The following is a 20,227-nucleotide window of genomic DNA, read 5'->3' on the forward strand; positions in this document are numbered from 1 at the left end:
CATGGGCCTTGCTGTGAATACAGGCCAAGTTTCCCTATTTGCTTTTATTCAGACAAGCCTAGATCTTCTGTATATTCTTACAGCACAAACCACAAACTGGTAATACACCTTTCAGTCCCCAACGAAATTGTCCTTGAGTGGTTATCCTTTTTCTAAATATCCCAAAGAACAGCCTGAGTAATTCAAGTTGTGCTTTGGTATGGTACCAGGGAACCAGCAAAGTGGTAAACGACCAGCAGTGCTCGCAAGCAGCCCTGAATTTTAGTGCCTTCTTCAACATGCTAAAACATGCAGCTTTGTCTCTCTCACCTATCTGGCCTACATCTTCAACAGCGGTGGGTTTTGCTGGATCTTAAAGAGCTGCTGCTACCAGCAGATATTTCATCCACTTCCTCCGTATCTGCTCCCAGCATTACACAGAAAATTCCTTTCCCTCTGCCTCTTGCTTCTGTTATCCAGGCCGTCGGGATAAAATGAGCAACTCCAGGCCATGGAAGCGACACAGTCCGGACAGCTACAATTTTGGATTCACCAGAAAATGAAGGTAGAGTCAAGAATTACTCACTCAATGGTACTTAATACTGAGAGTACACTACGCCTGCAACCACTGCAAGACAGCTGCTGGCTTGAGAAGCAGAAGGCAGCTTTGATCTGTAAGTGCTGTAAGAGCCACGGGATTCAGCTACAGCCAGTCCCTTCCTTGATCCAGGAAACTGGCATCTGGCAAGCTTTTTGGGGAGGCTCCCACAACAACTGTAGCTAGGTTCTTGAGATAGGAATAGTTTAAGACTATAAGGAGGACTTAAGAGAAACTCAACCAATTATTATGGGTAGTCCTCATTACAGTTGTGTTTTTCTACATATATAGCTGTGCCAGCATCCTTCCAGAAACTTAAACAAAAAAAAAAAAAAAATATTTTAGATAGGATTTCTTAATTCTTACTACACAAAACATATGACAAGCCTCATCAGGATATGAATCAAAGCAAATACCCACTGAAACTGAAATCCTGAAGCAATCTTTTAAGCCAAACAAGGGAAACATATCTGACATTCACAAGGAATCACTGCAAGTCTCCACAACATGCTGAACTAAACCTCTGGTCCAGTATACCACCACACCACCTCACCTCGACAAATTAAAATTGTTTAAAGTTAGGATGGGTTAATCTTATGCCAACAAGTTCTAACACCAGGTCAGGTATCATCTGTCTTTCCCACAGCCAGTGTAAAGCTGGAATAAACCATGCAATATGTTCTAGCTGATCTGATCTGACAGAACCACATGCCTACATCTGATACCCAACAAATTCACTTTGCTGGCTGATCTGGTAGAGCTCAGCTTCATGTGTGACAGTAACAGAGCAACAGCTAAATCTGCACTAATCAAATCCCATGCAATCCAGACACTTGGCTCTTTTGCATGTCCTTCACATCCTATTTTTCCCTGCGTTTCTTGCTCTCTGGCCAGTTGCCTGGTACACACCACCCTCTCAGCACCATGTTGCTGTGCTTTCACAGCAGAAATCCCTGAAGTATTTTTTTCTGGTTTCTTACTTAAGAAGATTCAACTTTTTCCCCTTTTTTCAGATACCCAAACCTCTTCTAGAACTATCAATAAATAAAAAGCTACCGAAGAGGATCTTCTGGAAGACAGGAAACCGATGATCCATTCTTCCGGAAAACTGCTTATTCAATGGCAGGGTCACCAAAACATTATCAGACTCCCTCCTGATCACTACAAAAAACATTCATTCTCCTCTTTTATACAATGCAACAAAGTACAGTCTTCAAGAAGTTCAACAGCTACATAGAGCAAAGCATTCACCTACGAAATCCAGAGGCAAAAACGCTTGCTCAAAGCACAGCTCCTACTAAGAAACATCTAACTACTGAGAAGAGAAGCCTGGCAGAACACTTAGCCATGATATCACTCCAGATTCTCTTTTTTTATGTCATGATGCGGTTATGGTGGCTGGTTAATTTTAAGTTGATCAATTACAATTTTTTTGCTCTCAAGAATGGGCAAGTTTTTTGCTACTTCCTTTTCCCCTCTGTTGCATGTTTTTAGAGGTATTGTTTCCCTTGCCAGTGAGCCCAGTTCTCATCTCTGCTACTCAATGGTTTCTTGATGGCCTTGTTAAACTCAAAGCAGTTCTGAGTAGCAATGATTCCAGCTAGGGTGTTTCTCATTTTGAACTCCTTCTGCAGCCCTAAAAGAGCCTGCAAATCCCAACCATGACTCTGCAATGCTTTACATTCTGTTCCCAATGATTCTGGTTTTAGCTCTTACAGGGCCAAACAATTATTTTAATTAAAGGTGAAACACAGTACTACTACTCCCTATATTTGCCATGGAAAACATTCTAGTCATCGCTGGTCAACAGTTTGTTATTTGTTTAGGGCTTTTTCCCAGGCCAAACTGAGCAGAAATTACAAAACAGAACCTTGCACAAAAAGTAAGCCAAAATCTGTTCTACTTCTGACACTCTGAATTTGAAAGCTGCAACACAATCTTGGCTATCTTTGTTTATAGACTCCTCTTGTACATGGAATTTGTTGGGTTTTTTTTTTAAATGGTGGAGAATAAAGCAAAAATAATCAGAATAGGAAAGAGCAGTCAAACTCACTACATACAGAAAAAAATGCTGAGTGAATAATTAAGCTTCTGTTTTAAAAGAAAATAGATTAAAGAGAAACTTACAAGAAACGTTTTAGTACACTTAGTCATTCTTCCTGCTAAGTTAACCCAATGGCAGAATACTCATTTGTATGCCAAAAACTTAAATCACCTCAGTTGCTGCCCCTAGAACTTCTCTCCACGGGGCTGTCGTCCATCTCTCCCCAATGACACCAAGAGCAAGCTTCCCTCATTGCAAAGATGCAAACACACAGGTGCTGCTACAACTCTGCTCCCATCTCCCAGCCTGCACATCTCATGACGATCCTTCCCCAAGGCTGCATTCAGGTGCCGTGCTACTCCTTTGTAAGAGAGCTGCTCACCTCACAGCAAACAGCTCAAATGTGCTCTACTCTGCAGCTCCCAAATACACAGTTTTCTTCCAAAGCTGGGCTTACTTTTAGAAACACATACATACAACATATAAGGACTCCCATTTTCCGTATTTTTTTTTTTTTTTTTTTAGTTTTTTAGATTGCAAAATACTGTGCTCTCATATATTCCCAACACACAATATCCTTAGTGGAGTCCCTAAGTCTTAGCTGACAAATTCGTCTTTGCACCATCCTTTCTTTCCCGAACTTAAACTATTAATTGCTATACCAAACATTTCAGAAGCACTTTTCAGTTTTTTTTAGACGAAACAAAAAAACCCTATACTGCTGATCAATAAAAGTTAAATTCTTATTTCATTTATGTGTTGAACAGGAAGATCTCGTACACACAATACACATCAGAACCTAGTCCTAAATGAAATGCTAACACTTTGGTGGAGGCAGACACTGTACTGCATGTCAACTCCACAAAAAAGTATTACCAGTTTCTGACAGACGGTTCAAACCTCATCTTTCAGCCTTTGTATTTCTTATTAAGTCCTTTGTTTTAACTCCAGTATTCTCACCTCTCTTCTGTCCAGAGATTTACTTTCTGCTGTGCAGTCTGAGCCGTGTAGGAGAGTCTGTCGCTGCCATGTTGATGCTGCCTCTCTGGGGAGAGCTGCTGCCGCAGCAGCTCTAGCTCACGTTCATACATCAGCCGCTGCTCCTCAAGAGCACTCCGCTTCTCTTCCAAGTACTGTTTCTCCAAGATCTGGACCACATTGTGTACTGGATCTAAAAGAAAAAAAAAAAAAAAAGGAGGGGCAGGGGGGAGAGAAAGTAAAACCCCAGAAGTAAGAAAATGCCATTTCAGCATTACAGAACACTCATTATTTATTTGGTAACAGCAATCAACATACCCCAGAATCTTTGCAAATGCAAGATACCCATTGCCCCCCAAAACAAAAGCCAAAATAATAAATATTGCATTAAATAGATAAATCTAAACAAGAAAAACATGGCATGCAAAGAGGCTAGAACAAAGGTTAAAACTGTTGTCTATTGCATATTTCAGTACTGTGAAGTTATATGTTCCAGAATCCCAGTAGGAAAAAAAGAATAGATGGAAAAGTGAACAAATTAATAAGAAAACAGCAAAATACAAGGGCAGATGATGTTAACCAGAAAAGGAAACTCCTTGAGGAAGTAAAAAGCAATTTACTTTCTCCATTTTGGCAGAGAATGAAACATGTTGGAGAGCTGCAGATGACAGCTGAGACAAATTGTCGGACTAGTCACGCATTGCATTTGCCAATGCACTTCACAGCACTGAAGCAGACAAAGTCAGTCCTGGAAGGGACTTTTGCGTTTACAAACCACATTTCATCTCAGTATCAACCCAGAACAAACATCCACGTAGATACTCTATCCTGAAACAATTGTCTGTGTCAATTGGCTATGGTTAAATCCACATTGCATTTGAATTAAAGAAACATTACTCTGTCTACTCCTGGGTTTAGGTCCAATGCCAGACTGTGCTCCTTCTATATACTACTGGTATATATCTGAAAGCTTAAATAGAGCAAAAAAAGTGGTTTGCAAGAGGACCATTCTAGATGAGTATCTGAGTGACAGCACATCACCAAACAGACTGCTGATTCTGTACATCAGAAGGGAAAGGGAGAGGAGTTCCACAGTTGGAGTGGTGGATTATTAGGGGAAGCAACATTGCAGCTCTAGGACATGCCAGGATTTTCCAATGCAAAAAACTTCAGCTTTAAAATAATTGTTTGTGATGTTGCTTCCACTCTGCAAATATTAAAAAAAAGAAAAAAAAAAAAAAGAAAAAAAAAAAAAAGAAAAGATTTGCTGTGACTTTTTGGGATGCCAGTCTGCCACAAAGGAGAGAGAAAAATAAACCTTGATTTAACTACATTGCCCCACTTCAGAACTAGATGTGTGCTGCTCAAAAAAACCAACAAAACAAAAACCCCAACCAAAACCAAAACCCCCCAAAACCACATCAGTGTGATTTATTTATAAGCCATCCTGCCTTCACTACCAAACCCCAGACCTTTTAAAATTATGTGCAAGTTTTTATGACACTACAGTGTCACATGAACCAGAAGTTGGGTTACTATAGCATGCAATAGAGATTCACGTGGAAGGTTCTGTAGGGTTTTCATCACTAGTAGTGTATGCTGGGCACCAGGACACATGCATACACTCTCCCAAAAACCACATCCCCTGTAGCTTTGCAAACCAATGTAGCGTTGCTGTATTTAGTAACCTGTAACAACTTACTTTGTACTTAAAACTGAGACCAATTTTGTTAAAGAAACTAACTCACTGCAATTCAACAGATACTGCCATTGAGGCAAGTCATTTAATAAAAATAAAAAAAATCCTTCCTATTACAAATGCTAGAGAAGCAAACAGGATCTCCAGGGTTCTGTTGTTACAGTCAGTTTGTATTTGCCTCTCAGCATCCTTTTTTGAAATACTAAGATTGATGTAAAGCACATCTTTATTTTCAGCAGAAACTTCTGCAAGTTGCTGCTGTGGCCCTAGCCTTATCCATGCAAGAGACACTGGCTTCATACAAAGGCATCACAAAATACCACCACAATGGTAATTACAAAGCACAAAGTTAAAAACCAGTCAGGATAAACAGCAACCAAATAGCAAAACAGTGATGCATAAAAGCATCTTAAAATAACCAGAAATATTACTTTTTAGTACATGACATTCTCAGAAAGTTAGCTATTTTTAGCTTTTAAACAGACAGTATAACAAAAACAACTGAACCAAGTTCTAATATTCTAGACTACAAACCAAATTATTAATGCTGATCTGCATCATTATTATCCTCCTAACTCCTTCAGATAATAACAAAATTACCTTCACATGCATAGGTTGCAATGCATAATCTCTAAAGCAGTTTTAATTATGTGCAAGAATGGTTGAAAAATCAGGTATTACCCAGAAGACTGAGAAGAGGCATGGAAGAAATTAAAAGCCCTCTATTGTGTTTGCAAACACAGGAAATGAATCTAAGGCTGACTCATTAAGACAAGACTTTCCTAAACGGCACAAAGAGCAGCTCCAAGTTCAGGGAGCAGATTTCCTTAATAAAAGTGATCTTTTCAGCCATCTAGATTTACAGGATCACAGCCACCACAGGATCAAATTATACCATGAAAAACATAATAACCTAGTCTAAATATAACCTTGTCTAAAACCACGCAATTTCAACGAAATCCACTACTGTTTGGAGAAAAAAAGATGGGTTATGCTTGTATTGAAATGCATAAAATGCAAAAAAAAAAAAAATCTACACTTTTCTAAAAGTCTTCATTTTAACTTTGGAAAGAGTTATAATGTGAATTATAAGCCATTTGGTTAGAAGATTAAAAATTAAACAATCATGTTTTTCACAATTCAAAAGAACTACAATAGTGTTTAAGTAAGATTTAAACACCATGTTCCGCAACTTTGGATTTCTCATGCAAACTCAAATAAATTAGAGAAGATCCTACCCAGTGCCTGCCAAATGCACAGCAAATTCCACACAGTGTTACAAGTTCCAAGTCCCAACCCTTTACATATTTATGTGACAAGAGTTCAATGGCCCTGAAAAGACCATTCATATCCAGTTAATCCTCTGCAAAATGTTAGAACTGAACCAGAAGAATGTATTTTCTCGATAGGATGAACAGCATTTATTACCTCGCTGCAATGTCACTTAATTCACATCTGGAATCTGTCAATCCAGTAAAAACAATGCTAAACAAATTCCTTAAGATTTCATGTAAGCGCGTTTTTCTAAGCAAGCTAGACTGTTATGACACAGGCTGCTTTGCTAAGTTTCATCAAAATCCCCGCCCTGAGCTAGAACAGTTTAGTTTGCTTCAATGAGAAGCTGCCTAACCTTATCTCACTGTTTACTTAACCACTGCACAGTATACAAGAATAAAGTAAACTTCTTTGATGTGTTCTGTGTTTGACCAGCATCACAAATTAGCAGTGCAAAGCTGATCTGACAGAATCCCACAAAAAGTTAACATGCTGAAGTGAGGAAAGAATCTGGTTGTTTTCTTTACAGCTGTTTTCAAAGTTACACATTTTCCACTGAGCTTCTTTGGAGCCGGATGCAATATGCGACACTGTTGTACTGGTTACATGCCATAAAAACAAACGTGCTGCGCCCTGGAGAAGCTAGACTATTTATTTAAAGAGGGTTACTGTTTTCAAATAGATCAAGAGGGGAAAAAAAACCCCAAAAACCCATACCAAAGTAATACCAAAACGTCTTGCTTTGGGCTGTATCAATACATGCCTATAAAATAATTATCTAGTAAAAATATTTAAATACCCCTTTATTCTATATGGATAATAGAATTAACAGTCTTCAGTTATTTCTTCTTCCTTACCCCTATTTATTTTTCATTTTAAGGAAGAATAAATAAATGGTATTGTAACAAAGCTGCCTGCCTTACTGTAACTTACTGCCTTACTTCTTACACAAGAAACCTGAAGCCAGTTAGAAAAAAAATCATGTATTTTAGCTATACCATTGGAAGAACATAAGCTGGAAGCACTATTAGGCTGGTCTTTTGACTCAGAGCTATGATCCTCACAGTCTCTTGTTTTGCCAGGGTTTTATCACTTACTACTCCAACTTAGTTACACAACACCTATGTGGGAGGGAGCAGCAGAGACAAGAAGCAGAATAATTTGTGATGCCTCTGAAACTGTGCAACATATATGACTGCTAACGTTTGCTGTGCATTAGGGAGGGGAGAGCGCTAATGCAACAGCAAGGTCTGTAGTGATCTTCAGCAAAAGACACAGACAAAAACTGGCCTGGACCACAATCAAAAAAAGCCTACGAAACTAAAATGTAAAGACACTTGCAATATTGTGAAGAATCATTTCCATCAACTAGATAACACACACATGAAAACCCCAAAAATGCGACCCCCCCGTTCAAAGAACACTGACTCATTGTAGACCACTACAGTTTAGTCAAGCGCCCGGTTAGTGACAAGCAGATCAAGCATCAATTAATGCTTTCAAATTTCTCCAGCAGTCTCATGCATGAGCCAATCGAGTTCAAAACCTTTGTCCCAGTTTTGGCACAGATACGGGATGGTTTGAGGCCTTAAAACAGGCAACAGAATCTTCACAAGGGATGACAACACTGAAGGCCACCAGGATGGCAGATTCATCTGAAATTCATGTCCTGGTGTGAGTGAACCATAATGAGAGTATTTCTGTTATCAAACTGTAATTTCACATAAATTTAAATGACCTGACCCTGTAACTCACTCACACAAGCAATTCCCTTAAAATCAAACTGTAAAAAACCTGCAAACTACTGCTAGAGCATCAAGCATACAAAACCATTATGCTGTACTCAACAGCAAAACAGAGAAAGTTAATAAGCAGACACAAAGAAAAAAGTAAATACTGGTTTTCAACGAGTAAACCATAGCAAACAATGGAAATACTGCAAAAATATGGAGAAAGGAGACTAGAAAGCAATGAAACACCATCTACTGTGTCTTCTTAGTCCGTGACCAGAACTCAAGGTATTCACCTCTCAAATTCTGTGTATTAAAAAGCCTGTACAAAGCATTCAATAGTTTACCAAGTTTTTCAGAATATGTCATATGAACTATGACTTGCCTTCTAGAAATCATTAAAACACTGTATTGTTATACATATACCATACCATTATTTTACATACTGTGTTTTATTATACTGTCCAAAAAAGGCATCACAATAGGTTTTAACAAAGATGAAATAAAATACTGGGAGTGATCAAGCATTAAAAAACACACTAGCTGCCATTTGACTATTGGCTTGTTATGAGTTCAGTGTTTTTCTACTAAGGTTAAAATAGTGTCAGTAATATTTGATACAAAAGGAAGGATGAAACTAACTGAGCCGTATCTGAAGCCCTCTTTTGTCTGCAGTTAACTTGCAAAACCAAGAGGTTTAGTAGGACTTGGATGATGATTTGACAGGCATGTGATTACAACTCCGCTGCACTATAAAGGACAGCAGATGTACAGATAAAACTGTGTGTCAGGGCATAAACCAACTACTAATATGTGCATGGATTTATACCCAGGTGCATATAATTATTTTAAGATACATTAAAAAAAAAAAAATGTACCTAGCTGTCGGTGGATGTATATGCCTAATGCTGTTTCAGTAAAGTATCTTTTTCTGAAAATGCTCCAAAGGCCCTCAGAGCAAGTGTACCACTTGTTTTACCCAGAAATTAGGTTCCATGCTGAATGTGTTAGACAGTCCAAAAGAACTTTTTTATCTGGCAGTTGCCTTACCATTGCTATTCAGTGTTTTCATAATAACTTCCATTTGTGCAAACTCGTAGTTGTAGTCTGGTTCTGAAGAAGCTTCACTAGCTGCATCCAGATCATGCTCTCCCAATGATGCTTCTTTCTCAAGGTCTTTCAGCCAGTCTCGCCGTTTCCTCTTTGGTAAATTGATTCTGTGTAAAAATTGAAATTCAGTTTCTAAAAAGTTTAGGCAGAACACTGGAAGAAAAAAAAAAATAGGCTGAACATAAAGAGGCTGAAATGTAAATATCAACTATTACCTAAAAAAGTGGTTGTTTCCCCATAATATTCTATCTCCATGCCATAACTGAGTGACAGAACATACCAGTGCACCATTTACACAGGATCTGAAAGAAGAAAATACGACTTCAGTGAAATCCTAAAACTGAAAGGTTGAAAAGTAACTACAAGATCTAGTTTCTCCCATCTACAGACAGTGATTTGTATCACATGATGCACAAATCTGCTACGTTCTCATTAAATAATCAGTGGGAAAGTTACTGGTCTGGTTACTACTGTCAGAATTAAACACAAAGCACCTTTCCCCTCTAGCTTTAGCTGGTACAACTCTTCAGTAAACAGACAAGGTTGCTTTTAGTTGCAGTTTTCTTTAAATGCCCTTTTCCTGAACTGGGTCACTGCCTGTTTCTTATAAACAGCCTGTAAACTTGGATACATGCAAATCCCACTGATAAAGCTCTCCAAGATACAAGCTAGTCAACACGGTGTTGTAAAACATACTGTTAACATACTCGGCATTCAGGCATACGAAGACCCTCAGATTCAAGTTCCATTCTTTCAACAAATGGAGTCTCTATTATTAACAAGGGTTTATTTTTGTGAACATCTGGTCTGCTGCTATATTTGCATGTAGGTTTCTTTGTATTCAAGTATCAATCACAAAATGGGAAAAATGGATGCGTATGTGAGCCACGAAGTGGAACATTTTATTTGAAAGAGGAAAAAAACCTTTTCAGATGCAGTGTTCTGAATTCAGCTGTGTCTCTCAAGTAAGTCAACACAAACACATAAGCATTTGATTTAAAACCAGATTTTTATTCATTTTTTTAGTGAAGTTCTGGTAACTAGATTTCTGTTGACACTATCATCTTAAAAAAAAAGCCACTTAAGCATTGGAGATCAGGCATGAGTAAAACAAAATACGTTTTCTCCACTGACATGTGCCTTTGTTCTTGCCAGTCAATATGACCGATTTCCAGTACAGTAACTCTTATCAGCACAGGTCTGAATGCCATCTGGTTCAAATTTTGCACTGTAGGCTGCAGAAGAAAAATGCCAAGTGCTAAGAGGTATGTTACTGAAGGCAGAATGAAAGACATCAGGTTTTTTAAAAGGTGTCTCTCAAACTTTTGTTTCTCCTTCTAATTCTAATTTATACATTATTTAGATATTCAGATTTCAGACAAGCAGCATGACTATTAACTAGGACAAAGGTACTGCTTATCACACACCACTGGCGATGAAGTGATGAAGACATTTACAATTCCATCCAGGAAGCCACAGTGCCCCCAAACTGAAAAATTATTAAATTACAGAAGTAGAAACAAAAGGAAAAATGTGACTGCATATTTACTAGATGCAACAGTAATTAAAGATTTAGAAAAGAATTTCAAGATCCTGAGATCTTTATAACACCTCTTTCTCACAAAATACTGAGCTTTACAGCAGGAACTACTCACGAGGCACAATTTATCCTCCCCCACCAAGCCACAGCCTACTACCCCACTGCACAGGTCAGGATAGCCAGCAGCATCTCGGGGATCTTATTACCACCCAGGATACAGCCAAGCAATGGCCCTTCATTCCTACCGAACACCTTGCAATGGTTTATTCTCAGCCACACCACTGATAGCCTGCTATGCTGCAGGGTGAGTGGGTGTCTACACGTGTAGTGAAATCTCAGTTGTATCACTAAATTTCACTTCTAAGTATCTTTTCATGTATTTAAGAATCTTAAACTTACATTTAAGTCACCTATATTGAAGCTACTTATGGATCAGAACGAACATTCTTCTGACTATGCAGGATAAAAATGCATGCAAGTTATCTTCTGGTAAAGAAAAGCCAACACTCCCCTGGAAAGTGCTGCTGATCTTCCTTACCTTGCATTTTCTTTTGGTGTGAGTGTAACTTCTCCATCTAAAGCAATATCAATCTCACAGTGCTCTGGCTGGATTCCTATGCCAAAGAGCTGTATATCCTGAGAGGTATCTGCACCAACTCTTGTGTGATCCTAGAAAATAAGCTGTTACTAAGCAACAAGCAAACTATCATTGTTTATATAACTAAGAAAATATTGGCTAAAGCACTAAGACTGCACAATCTACGTGCTCTCTTTTACTAAGCACTTCTGTATAGCAGAAATGGTGCCACAGCAGATTTGAAGACTGTAAAGATCAGACACAAACTGTTCTTCTGCACTTTATCATCATATGATTTTAGATAAAGCAAAATAAAACAGTTGACAAGCAAATTCAAATTTTAAAATATTCTCTGACTATTCTTGCATACAAGCAATAATTACAAATTTATTATGAAAAAAACAAGCCGTGTCATATAGGCATGTATAATAGAGGTCAACATGGATAGTAGAACAAGGCGCACAGAGTTGGCTGCTTTTCAGAAAACAGTCGTAGCAACTCAACTAAACATACTAATCTCTACTGTAAATTCTGCTGAAATGCTTTACTTTGCTGTTGTTAAGAGAAGTTGTGCTTTACTTGCTACTGTTCAAATGCAGAAGCCCTATCTCAGCCACTAAAGCAGAACAGTAACTAGAAAAACAGACAGGATAGTTTTTTGTCTCTTACTGACAAGGAGCTCACATTTCCTTACAAACTTACTAGGTCTGTATTTGACAGTATTTCACTCTGATACGAGACTATGCTAAACAGAATGGTGTGAAAGCTAGTGGCATTAGGAAAATACATTTCTGTACATTTTTAACCAATTTTCCCCTCCCTTTCCCTTAAGCTTTTCTGTCATCAAAAACTATGTTTAGTCTTACTGATTACTACTAAACATCATCTTTCTATGATTAACTCATTGAGTATTTAAAGCAATCCTCAGTTCACTAACAAAAAGAAGCATCTGACATGAAGCTCTGCTTCAAGTTGAGCGCAAAAGACAATTCCATTCACATCCTGTCTGGAAAAGCTAGAATTTTTCTCATCACTGGCACACACAGCACTTCTCCACTGCTGGCAATCAGGAGATAATCAGGAAAACAATGAAGCTGAACTGCACAGGGAGAACAAAAGCCTAGACAGTAGAAGGAGGCCTATCCTATTGTACTGCAACTAGTCTTAAAAGTATCTAAATAGACCCTGAATAAGCAATTGAGCCAAGAATTCAGAACAATAAACAAGCATTCCTTCATTCTGTTCACATTCTTACCTTTAAATAGTAAACCAAAAGCTCATTGAGCGCAGGATCCGCATTCAGGTTCACCAGGTAACACTTGTCATCCCCCACCTTGATACCTGAAGACTCAAGGGAAATCCCCATACTTTCTAGCTGTCTCTGCCTCTCCTGCAAGCACAAACCCAGGTTCATCTTGCCTGCGGCAATACGTAGAGACCAGTATAGCAAATAAATGAAAGCAGAACTAAAGCTGAACATGCACGTGCTGAGCATGCATTCTGTATATTGCTACCAGAAACAGAACTTAAGACATTGGTGAAGTACTGCATGTTTAACAGAATTTATTTTTACATACCAACAGTAAAAAGTTAGATCTAACCTTCAAACATGTGCTTGCCCAAAGTGGAACTTACTTACCTAAGCAGCCCTATTGATTTTATTAGGGCTACTTGTAACTAACACCATGATTTATGTTGTATAATCAGGCTTTGAATCTCTGTTAGTTAAAACCTTGTCTCAGTTGCAATTACAAGGATAATCATACTTACATATCATTTAGAAAATAGCATGCCACAGTTTAGGTTTATTCTTTTGTAGTATAATTATGAATACAGCTAAGGCATCTACTCAATCACACGTGTCTTTTGCTTTGCTTCAGTTTGGGGGTTAGGATTTTTTATTTGGCTCGTTGAGTTTGGTGTTTGGTTGGGGTTTTTTTTCTAATAAATTTAAACAGGGGTTGCACCAAAGCATGCCCTCTGAAACATTACGACTAGAAAGGGAAACCAACAATACTTGTTCTCCAAGCTATAGATCATGGAAATGATGGAAAACTGCACCGGAATTCAGAGGTCTTGTTTTAAGTACAGTAATGATAAATAACCATTAGTGAATGCATGTATACATTTTTGTACATATTTTCCTTCTCTGGTTAAAAAGTCACTAAAATAAAAAACAATTACTATCACCCAAAATTCTGATCCTTCTGGAATTCTTCATTTTCTTAGTCACTTCAAGGGAAAGATGTCCTAGACCCCACTGTGGTTTTATAAATAAATGAGCTGCCCAAATATATTTTGATGTTTTAATTTAAACTAAAATATTAACTTTTATCAATGATATAATGACACAAGCTATCATTATTCTAATGCAATTTAGACTTAAAAAGAACAAAAAAAACCCCCAACCCAAAACCAGAAATGAAAGGACAAAAGTCCAGAGGAATTTTAAATAGCTGGTGGGAAAGACAGCATAGTCCACTAAAGCTCATGCAATTCACCTGACTTGCACTATCTGGGTTTTTCACCTCAAAATTTCTGAAATACCTGTGCAATTTCTTCTGTTTTCCTTAGCTTTTCTTCCCAGGTGACTGTTAGCTCTTTTATTAGTTTTTCAGATTCTTCCAATTTTTCCTTCAGTTCTGGTGCCTTCATGGCCTAAAAGATAGAAAATTAGCAAAACCCCTCAGCTGCTCTTCCCACTGCACAAGGCAACTGAACACAGCAACTGAACATGAAATTCAACAAGCAGAGATTTCAGCTGTATCCCCAGTTTATTCATGGCAAAAGATGAACAAGCAGGTCACTTGCAAAGGAAGAGGACAGAATCAACATATAATGGGCCCAAATCTGAGACAGCTGAAGATCAACAGCTCCAGAGGCTAATGGTACCAACAAAATCTCTGGGCTTGTCCACTTAAGCTTCAGTGTCTGTATAAAAGTATATGAGTATTTAAGAAATTTAAATCTTAGGTGCCTGAACTTCAACTGCAAAGTCGTTCTTCCAACAGTAGTTTCAAATACAAATTACTCTCAATATTTACCCTTCTGTTCTATCTTGGTTTCGTAAATGTACCTAGAGTTGCATTAAAGCTTTCAGACTGACCCTGTTGGTGACCTTCAAAGGCAGGCATGCTCTGGAGCTAACACAGGCTTCTCGTTTCACAACAGGAAACAAAAGCAAAGAGCTCGAATTTGCCCAGTGCAAAGTAACAATTCAACAGGCTGGCCTGTAACTCTATAGAACTGCTTTTAACCGAAGGTATAATAGAACAAACTTTGTTAAAAATTAGTAAGACTTTGGACACCTTCCTACTGATTGTGTTCAGCCTCAGCCTGCCAACATAATTAACAACGTGCTATAGTAATATTTTCCGATTTAAAATATGGGATCAGAAGAGATCTTTATTAATGAAAAAAGTGAATGGCTCCTTTTTCTCAAAGCAGATTTTCCCATTTCAGCCTGTAAGGAACTGTTCCTAATAGGAACACTAATCCTTAAATGAACATGAAGTTTAACCACCACACTAATTTACCCTCAGACACGCTTCTGTTCTTTTTCCACCAGTATTTTGTGTCTTGCCTGAAAAGTTCAACAGTATTTTCCTACAGTGCAGTGCCTAATTTCTCCAGGTATCACCAAGTAAACTATCCTACCCTGATCCTTTACTCTCTGATGGAATGTATAAATCTAAGGTAAGTACCAATCACACAGTGTTAACTGTTAAGGCAGTAAAGCAAACTGCAGATGGTTTCAGTGTTGCATTTTTGACAATTTCTTATAGATTTTCACAAATGTCAAGGACACAAATGTCCCACATGTTTTGTGATCTAATACCAGATTTAAGGCTTTTCACACTTTTCCATTTGACATCATAAAATTATATAGTCCACTAATGCAAAAAAAAAAATCTGCTAATAAGTACACAATGAAGCTGTACTCTAGCTCTTATCTGTGCTGCATCAATTATTGCTTGACATGAAGTTCTTCAAGAACAGTCTATTGTGACAAGGGTCACCATCAGTACAATGCTGTCCCCATTTAGAAGTTATTAAGAATAAGCAAACAGGTTGGATTTATTTCAGGAAACAAGGTTAATAAAAAAAAAAAGTGCAAGACTTCCTTTCCTCATTTTGTAAGAAAGCTAGTCTTCCAGCCAGCATTTGACATTTCCTTGGGAAACACAGTTTACGTTGTACTGTGAATAATGTTACCTCAGCTTGGGAGAGCTGTTCTTTCAGTTTTTCAACTTCTTCACGTAATTCTCTGATGACCCGAGCATTTGGATCTTCATTCACCACTGCATGATTAACTATCCTTTTGGCTCTGTCTGCATATCTCAGAGTGGAGAGTGTTTCTTCATAGTTGTCTGCTGCTGGACTAATTGTGGCTATCATGGCAGTTTGGCTGTTTCCTCCCAAGTTGTCCTATAAAGTGCATCCACAGGAAGTTTGAGGGTTAAAAATTGCTCTGAGGCTACACAATGTCTTTAGAAAGATACTTAAAATACAAAGCTTAATATTCAGACACAAAAAGACACTCTGGATATAAACTAACCAGTATGATCCACAAACAGTTCCAGCCACCTCCACCAGCCTTGATACTGCTATAACTGATAATAGCCAAATAGGACTCTACATAGAATTAATACAAGATACACTTAGCTGTCCATATTATTTGGTGTAACTTATAGATATGTGAGCTCCTTAGCTCACTTCTTTAAAAAAAGAGAAGTCCACGTACACAGAGGTATGCTACAATGATCCTACAAACTATTAAGCTGCCATCTTGTGAATAAGGTGAACAGGAAATATTACCTTGAGAAGCCAAGTGAGTACAGAGTCTCTGTAAGGCACAAACTTGTTTTTCCCCTTCCCTGCTGCCTGGTCAGCAAGTGATGATATAACCAAACCCAGCGTTGAAAGGGATCTACAAAGGCAACAGAGTACAACAGCTTTAACACATATTCCAGACAGATTTAATAAAACACACACACAAAAAAAAGATATTTGCTAAAGAGTTTAATTTTCGCTCCACAGAACTTCACGTCTGATTTTTAAAATATCATAGAATAATTTAAGTTGGAAATGACCACAGGAAGTTGGCTAGCCCATTTCCCTGCTCCAAACAGGGCAATGTATTTATTACTTACACATTTGGAAGAAAAAAAATGGCTATCTACAGTGTTTTATCTAATCTGGTACTAAGACCAAGTTCCAGGAAAACTGAGACAAAGTTGAAATATTCAGGTATTTAAAATAGCTTTAGAAGTATATAAAGCAGACTGCTTCAGTACATGGAGAACCAGTGCCTTTGATCGGCCATCTAGGAACAATGTTTGAAGAGCACTGGCACAACAGACCACAACTGAACAACTCTCTAGCCATAAGGAGGTGTCCTCAAGACAAAGCCAGCTATGGCCCAGCAGAACTAGTCTGCCTGGTGAACAAGTAACTAACCAGCCATCACACAACAGAAGTCTCCTCATCAAAAGAGACTGACTAGGAGGTCCCCTGACAAACAGGTTGACTTACAACCGAGGTGCAGCCTCGCTAGCTTCTTGGGCAGGGAACAGACCAAACAATCGCCCAGTTACAAAAATGCCACACAAGCATGAAAAAGAAAAGCCCCCAAATTGCTTAGCAGCAAGCCACATTGCAAACGCCACTCTAGAATCGTGAAGAAAATACAGATAACTCATTCATTTGGGTATATGTCCCACTTGTAACAACAGGGGCAACTGTATCAGCAAACTGCGCAAAGTATATGTGTATTATATTATCCAATTGTTACATAAGCCTACATAAAATTTTAAGTGACACCAGCGCTCTTAGGGTGAGTATGTTTAAGATAATGAGCTAATTCAGGAGCTTGAGAATATGAAACAGATGCCTAAAGGGTTTTCAAACAGCGCTGAAGACCAAGTGCGTACCCATCCATCATACTCATGCCCAAATATCCAGCTACTCTCTGTAACTACCAAGGAAAACTCCAGCAGCGCTGCAATTAAATAGTCAAATAAATCTTTAATTGTACTGTTCCACTCCATCTTTTTGCATTTTCTTTTCAAAATAGTACTGCTTTACTACTCAGGCAGTGTTTCCATGGTATTTCTAACAGGGCCTTAGTGCCAAATGAAACTACCAGTGGTTCAGAAACAACATTTAGAAAATGACAAAAATGTTGCAGAAGATTATTTCAAGGAAGATATCTGAAGGTAAGGTAACAAGACCTATTACACGTGTCACAAAAGATGTCCCATACTGCATATAGCACAAAAGTGGTATGAAGATAGCATAGACCTGAAAGCAAAATAAAAAGAAATTTAAGGAGCAGCTAGGCAATCTGATGTCCGAAGAGAGTGTTCTGTTTTGTAAAACTGCCTGTAGGATAGCTTTCCAATTCACCTCTGAAAAATTCCCAGCAAAAAGGACAGTTTGGTTTAGTCTGTGACCTAAAGAAAAGCCTAACAACCTCTGAAAGCTTGCAGGGGGAGAGAGAATTGGTTCTTCCCTCCAGCCTCTGCTCTCCACGGACGGAGATGACAGTGTGCTGAAGGTGCAAGAGTGAGCAGTAGGATGCTGTACACTCCTCCGCAGCAACCTCCTACCGCGTAACTGAAAAGCACCACCAGCATACTTCCAACCCAGTCCACCTCCAAGGAGCTTAAAGTTAAAAAAAAACCACCCTGGTCTGTTTTCCTCCAGCTCCTCTTTCCCCCTTTAAATGAGGGGAAATGTGAAAACCAAAGCCAAAAACTGAGGGAGGGGCAAGAAAAGGACAGTCAGAAAGGAGACAGCGAGGACAGGGACCTGAAAAAGTCTGTCACTGAAAACTATTTCACAACAGGGCTGCGATACCAATTTGAGTTACGGGCACTGTATTTCAATAAACAGGAAATTATAAGCTACAGTTTAACACCGCACAATTAAAAGATGTGGTAATATTTCTGCTCCTTGTAAATACTGATTTTATTTTAAGACTGTTAACATCTGCAATAAAAGCCAAACCGGAGTCATTTATGTGTTCTGCTTGAGATTTCATAATACAAAGCTGTTTAGAAGAATTAAGGAAAGCAGTAAAAGAACTGGCTGCCCAACAAAATAATTAAAGGATTCATCAGCTGCTTTGCTTCATGCTGAATGATGCATCAGAGATCCGTCATTACTTTGGTCCCATCTCACACTACTTTATATAATGAATCATTAGATAAAGTGTATGTGTGTATATATATATATATGGCACACAGCAGACTGAGACAGTTTAGAAGCAGCAGAGTGAACTTACGTGGTGCAAGAGCATGGGAAAATGCCATTTCTGCATGCTTTCTGCTCTCCCTGCCACTATTCCCCAGGCATGACCGGGCTGCCCTTGCTAGCGGTAGGAAGCCTGCACACTCCCACCACTTGCCTGAGTCAGCCAGGTTCACAGGGAACTTAAATGACACCCATTCAAGCTACTCCTGTACAATTTACAACCAAATTCTTCACTGAGGAGAATCCACCTTTCTATTATTTAACTCTGGATACAAAAAAAAAATCTAAAAATCAGCTTGGAGCCAGACTCATCCCAACTCATTCCTTCCCCCCACCTGCCGCCCCGCTACATTTTAAAGGCTTCCCTTTGCATTCTCAAGTTAAAATGACAACAGCTATGATTTTACTATTCAGAGTTAAAATTGCAGCCCGCTCACAGAAAGAATTTTTCTTAGCCACTAATTGAGAGGCTGTTTATTCTGCTTCCTCCTCCTATTGTATTCTAGAAGTTCTTTGACTACACCACGGAGTCGGTAAGCACCCGTGCTTCTACGCTTGCTACGGGAACTAGCACATCCTGGGGAAAAACAAGCACACACAGCTTTCCTGTGAGGTACGGCAAGTCCCCCAAAACCCGTGAGCATAAAGTGCAGACACCCAGCACCTTCACCCAGGCAACACTGCATCAGCTCTGAGAAAAACCAGAAGCAACCTTTACTAAACTTTATGAAGATGTTAACAAAATGACACAACTCTCCGTTGTTTCAGTAAGTGGGAGAGAAATCCAACAACTCCCCTCTGCAACATGCTGTCCCGAGATAGGAAAGAGTGTTTACAACAGGATGAGTTGTGGGACCAAGGTGGCAGCTACCAAAGCCCGAGCCAGGTTTCATTAGAAATAAACAGCACAGAAACCCGTAGAGACTGTCTGAATGCTACACTACACTTTTGGTACGCACAGCTGAGTGTACATTTTCCCTGTATTGTAAATACATAAACAGGTACACTATTTCCATATTCTTCTTCAAGGTAATAAACATAGCACAAGCTGCAAATTTCTTTGCCTGGTAATTTCAGCAGCTCCATCCTTGTTCTCATTAAACATAGCACATGCTAACAATACATGTTATTGCTTTTTAATAAAAGAATAAAAAAATAATTTAAAAAGCAAAAGGAGTTGACATGGTAAGGTATATGGCTTAAGTACATTGTATTACTCCAGAAAAGATCATAGAACAATTTGTGTTGAAAGAGACCTCAAAGAGCCACGGGCAGGGACACTTCCCACCAGCCCAGGCTGCTCCCAGCCCCGTCCAGCCTGGCCTTGGGCACTGCCAGGGATGGGGCACCCACAGCTGCTCTGGGCAGCCTGGGCCAGTGCCTCCCCATTCACGGTGAACAAAATTATTGCCTTTCCCTAAAAAGTAAGGTGCACCACAC

General features: G+C 38.8%; 1 protein-coding gene across 7 annotated transcripts in view; it reads right to left on the minus strand.

Annotated features, from left to right (window-relative positions):
* Positions 1–20,227, minus strand: part of KIF13A (kinesin family member 13A) — a 120,607-nt gene that overhangs the window by 30,574 nt on the left and 69,806 nt on the right. For all 7 annotated transcript variants that reach the window (XM_055800157.1, XM_055800156.1, XM_055800155.1 and 4 more), the window contains 8 exons: positions 16,349–16,460; positions 15,746–15,958; positions 14,078–14,188; positions 12,786–12,920; positions 11,492–11,622; positions 9,629–9,715; positions 9,354–9,520; positions 3,582–3,792 (listed from right to left, as the gene is read on the minus strand). In XM_055800157.1, coding sequence (XP_055656132.1) covers positions 3,582–3,792; positions 9,354–9,520; positions 9,629–9,715; positions 11,492–11,622; positions 12,786–12,920; positions 14,078–14,188; positions 15,746–15,958; positions 16,349–16,460 — 1,167 coding nt within the window. The remainder of the gene's footprint in view (positions 1–3,581; positions 3,793–9,353; positions 9,521–9,628; positions 9,716–11,491; positions 11,623–12,785; positions 12,921–14,077; positions 14,189–15,745; positions 15,959–16,348; positions 16,461–20,227) is intronic.

Source organism: Falco peregrinus, chromosome 3 (genome assembly GCF_023634155.1).
Source record: "Falco peregrinus isolate bFalPer1 chromosome 3, bFalPer1.pri, whole genome shotgun sequence".
Classification (NCBI taxonomy): Eukaryota; Metazoa; Chordata; class Aves; order Falconiformes; family Falconidae; genus Falco; species Falco peregrinus.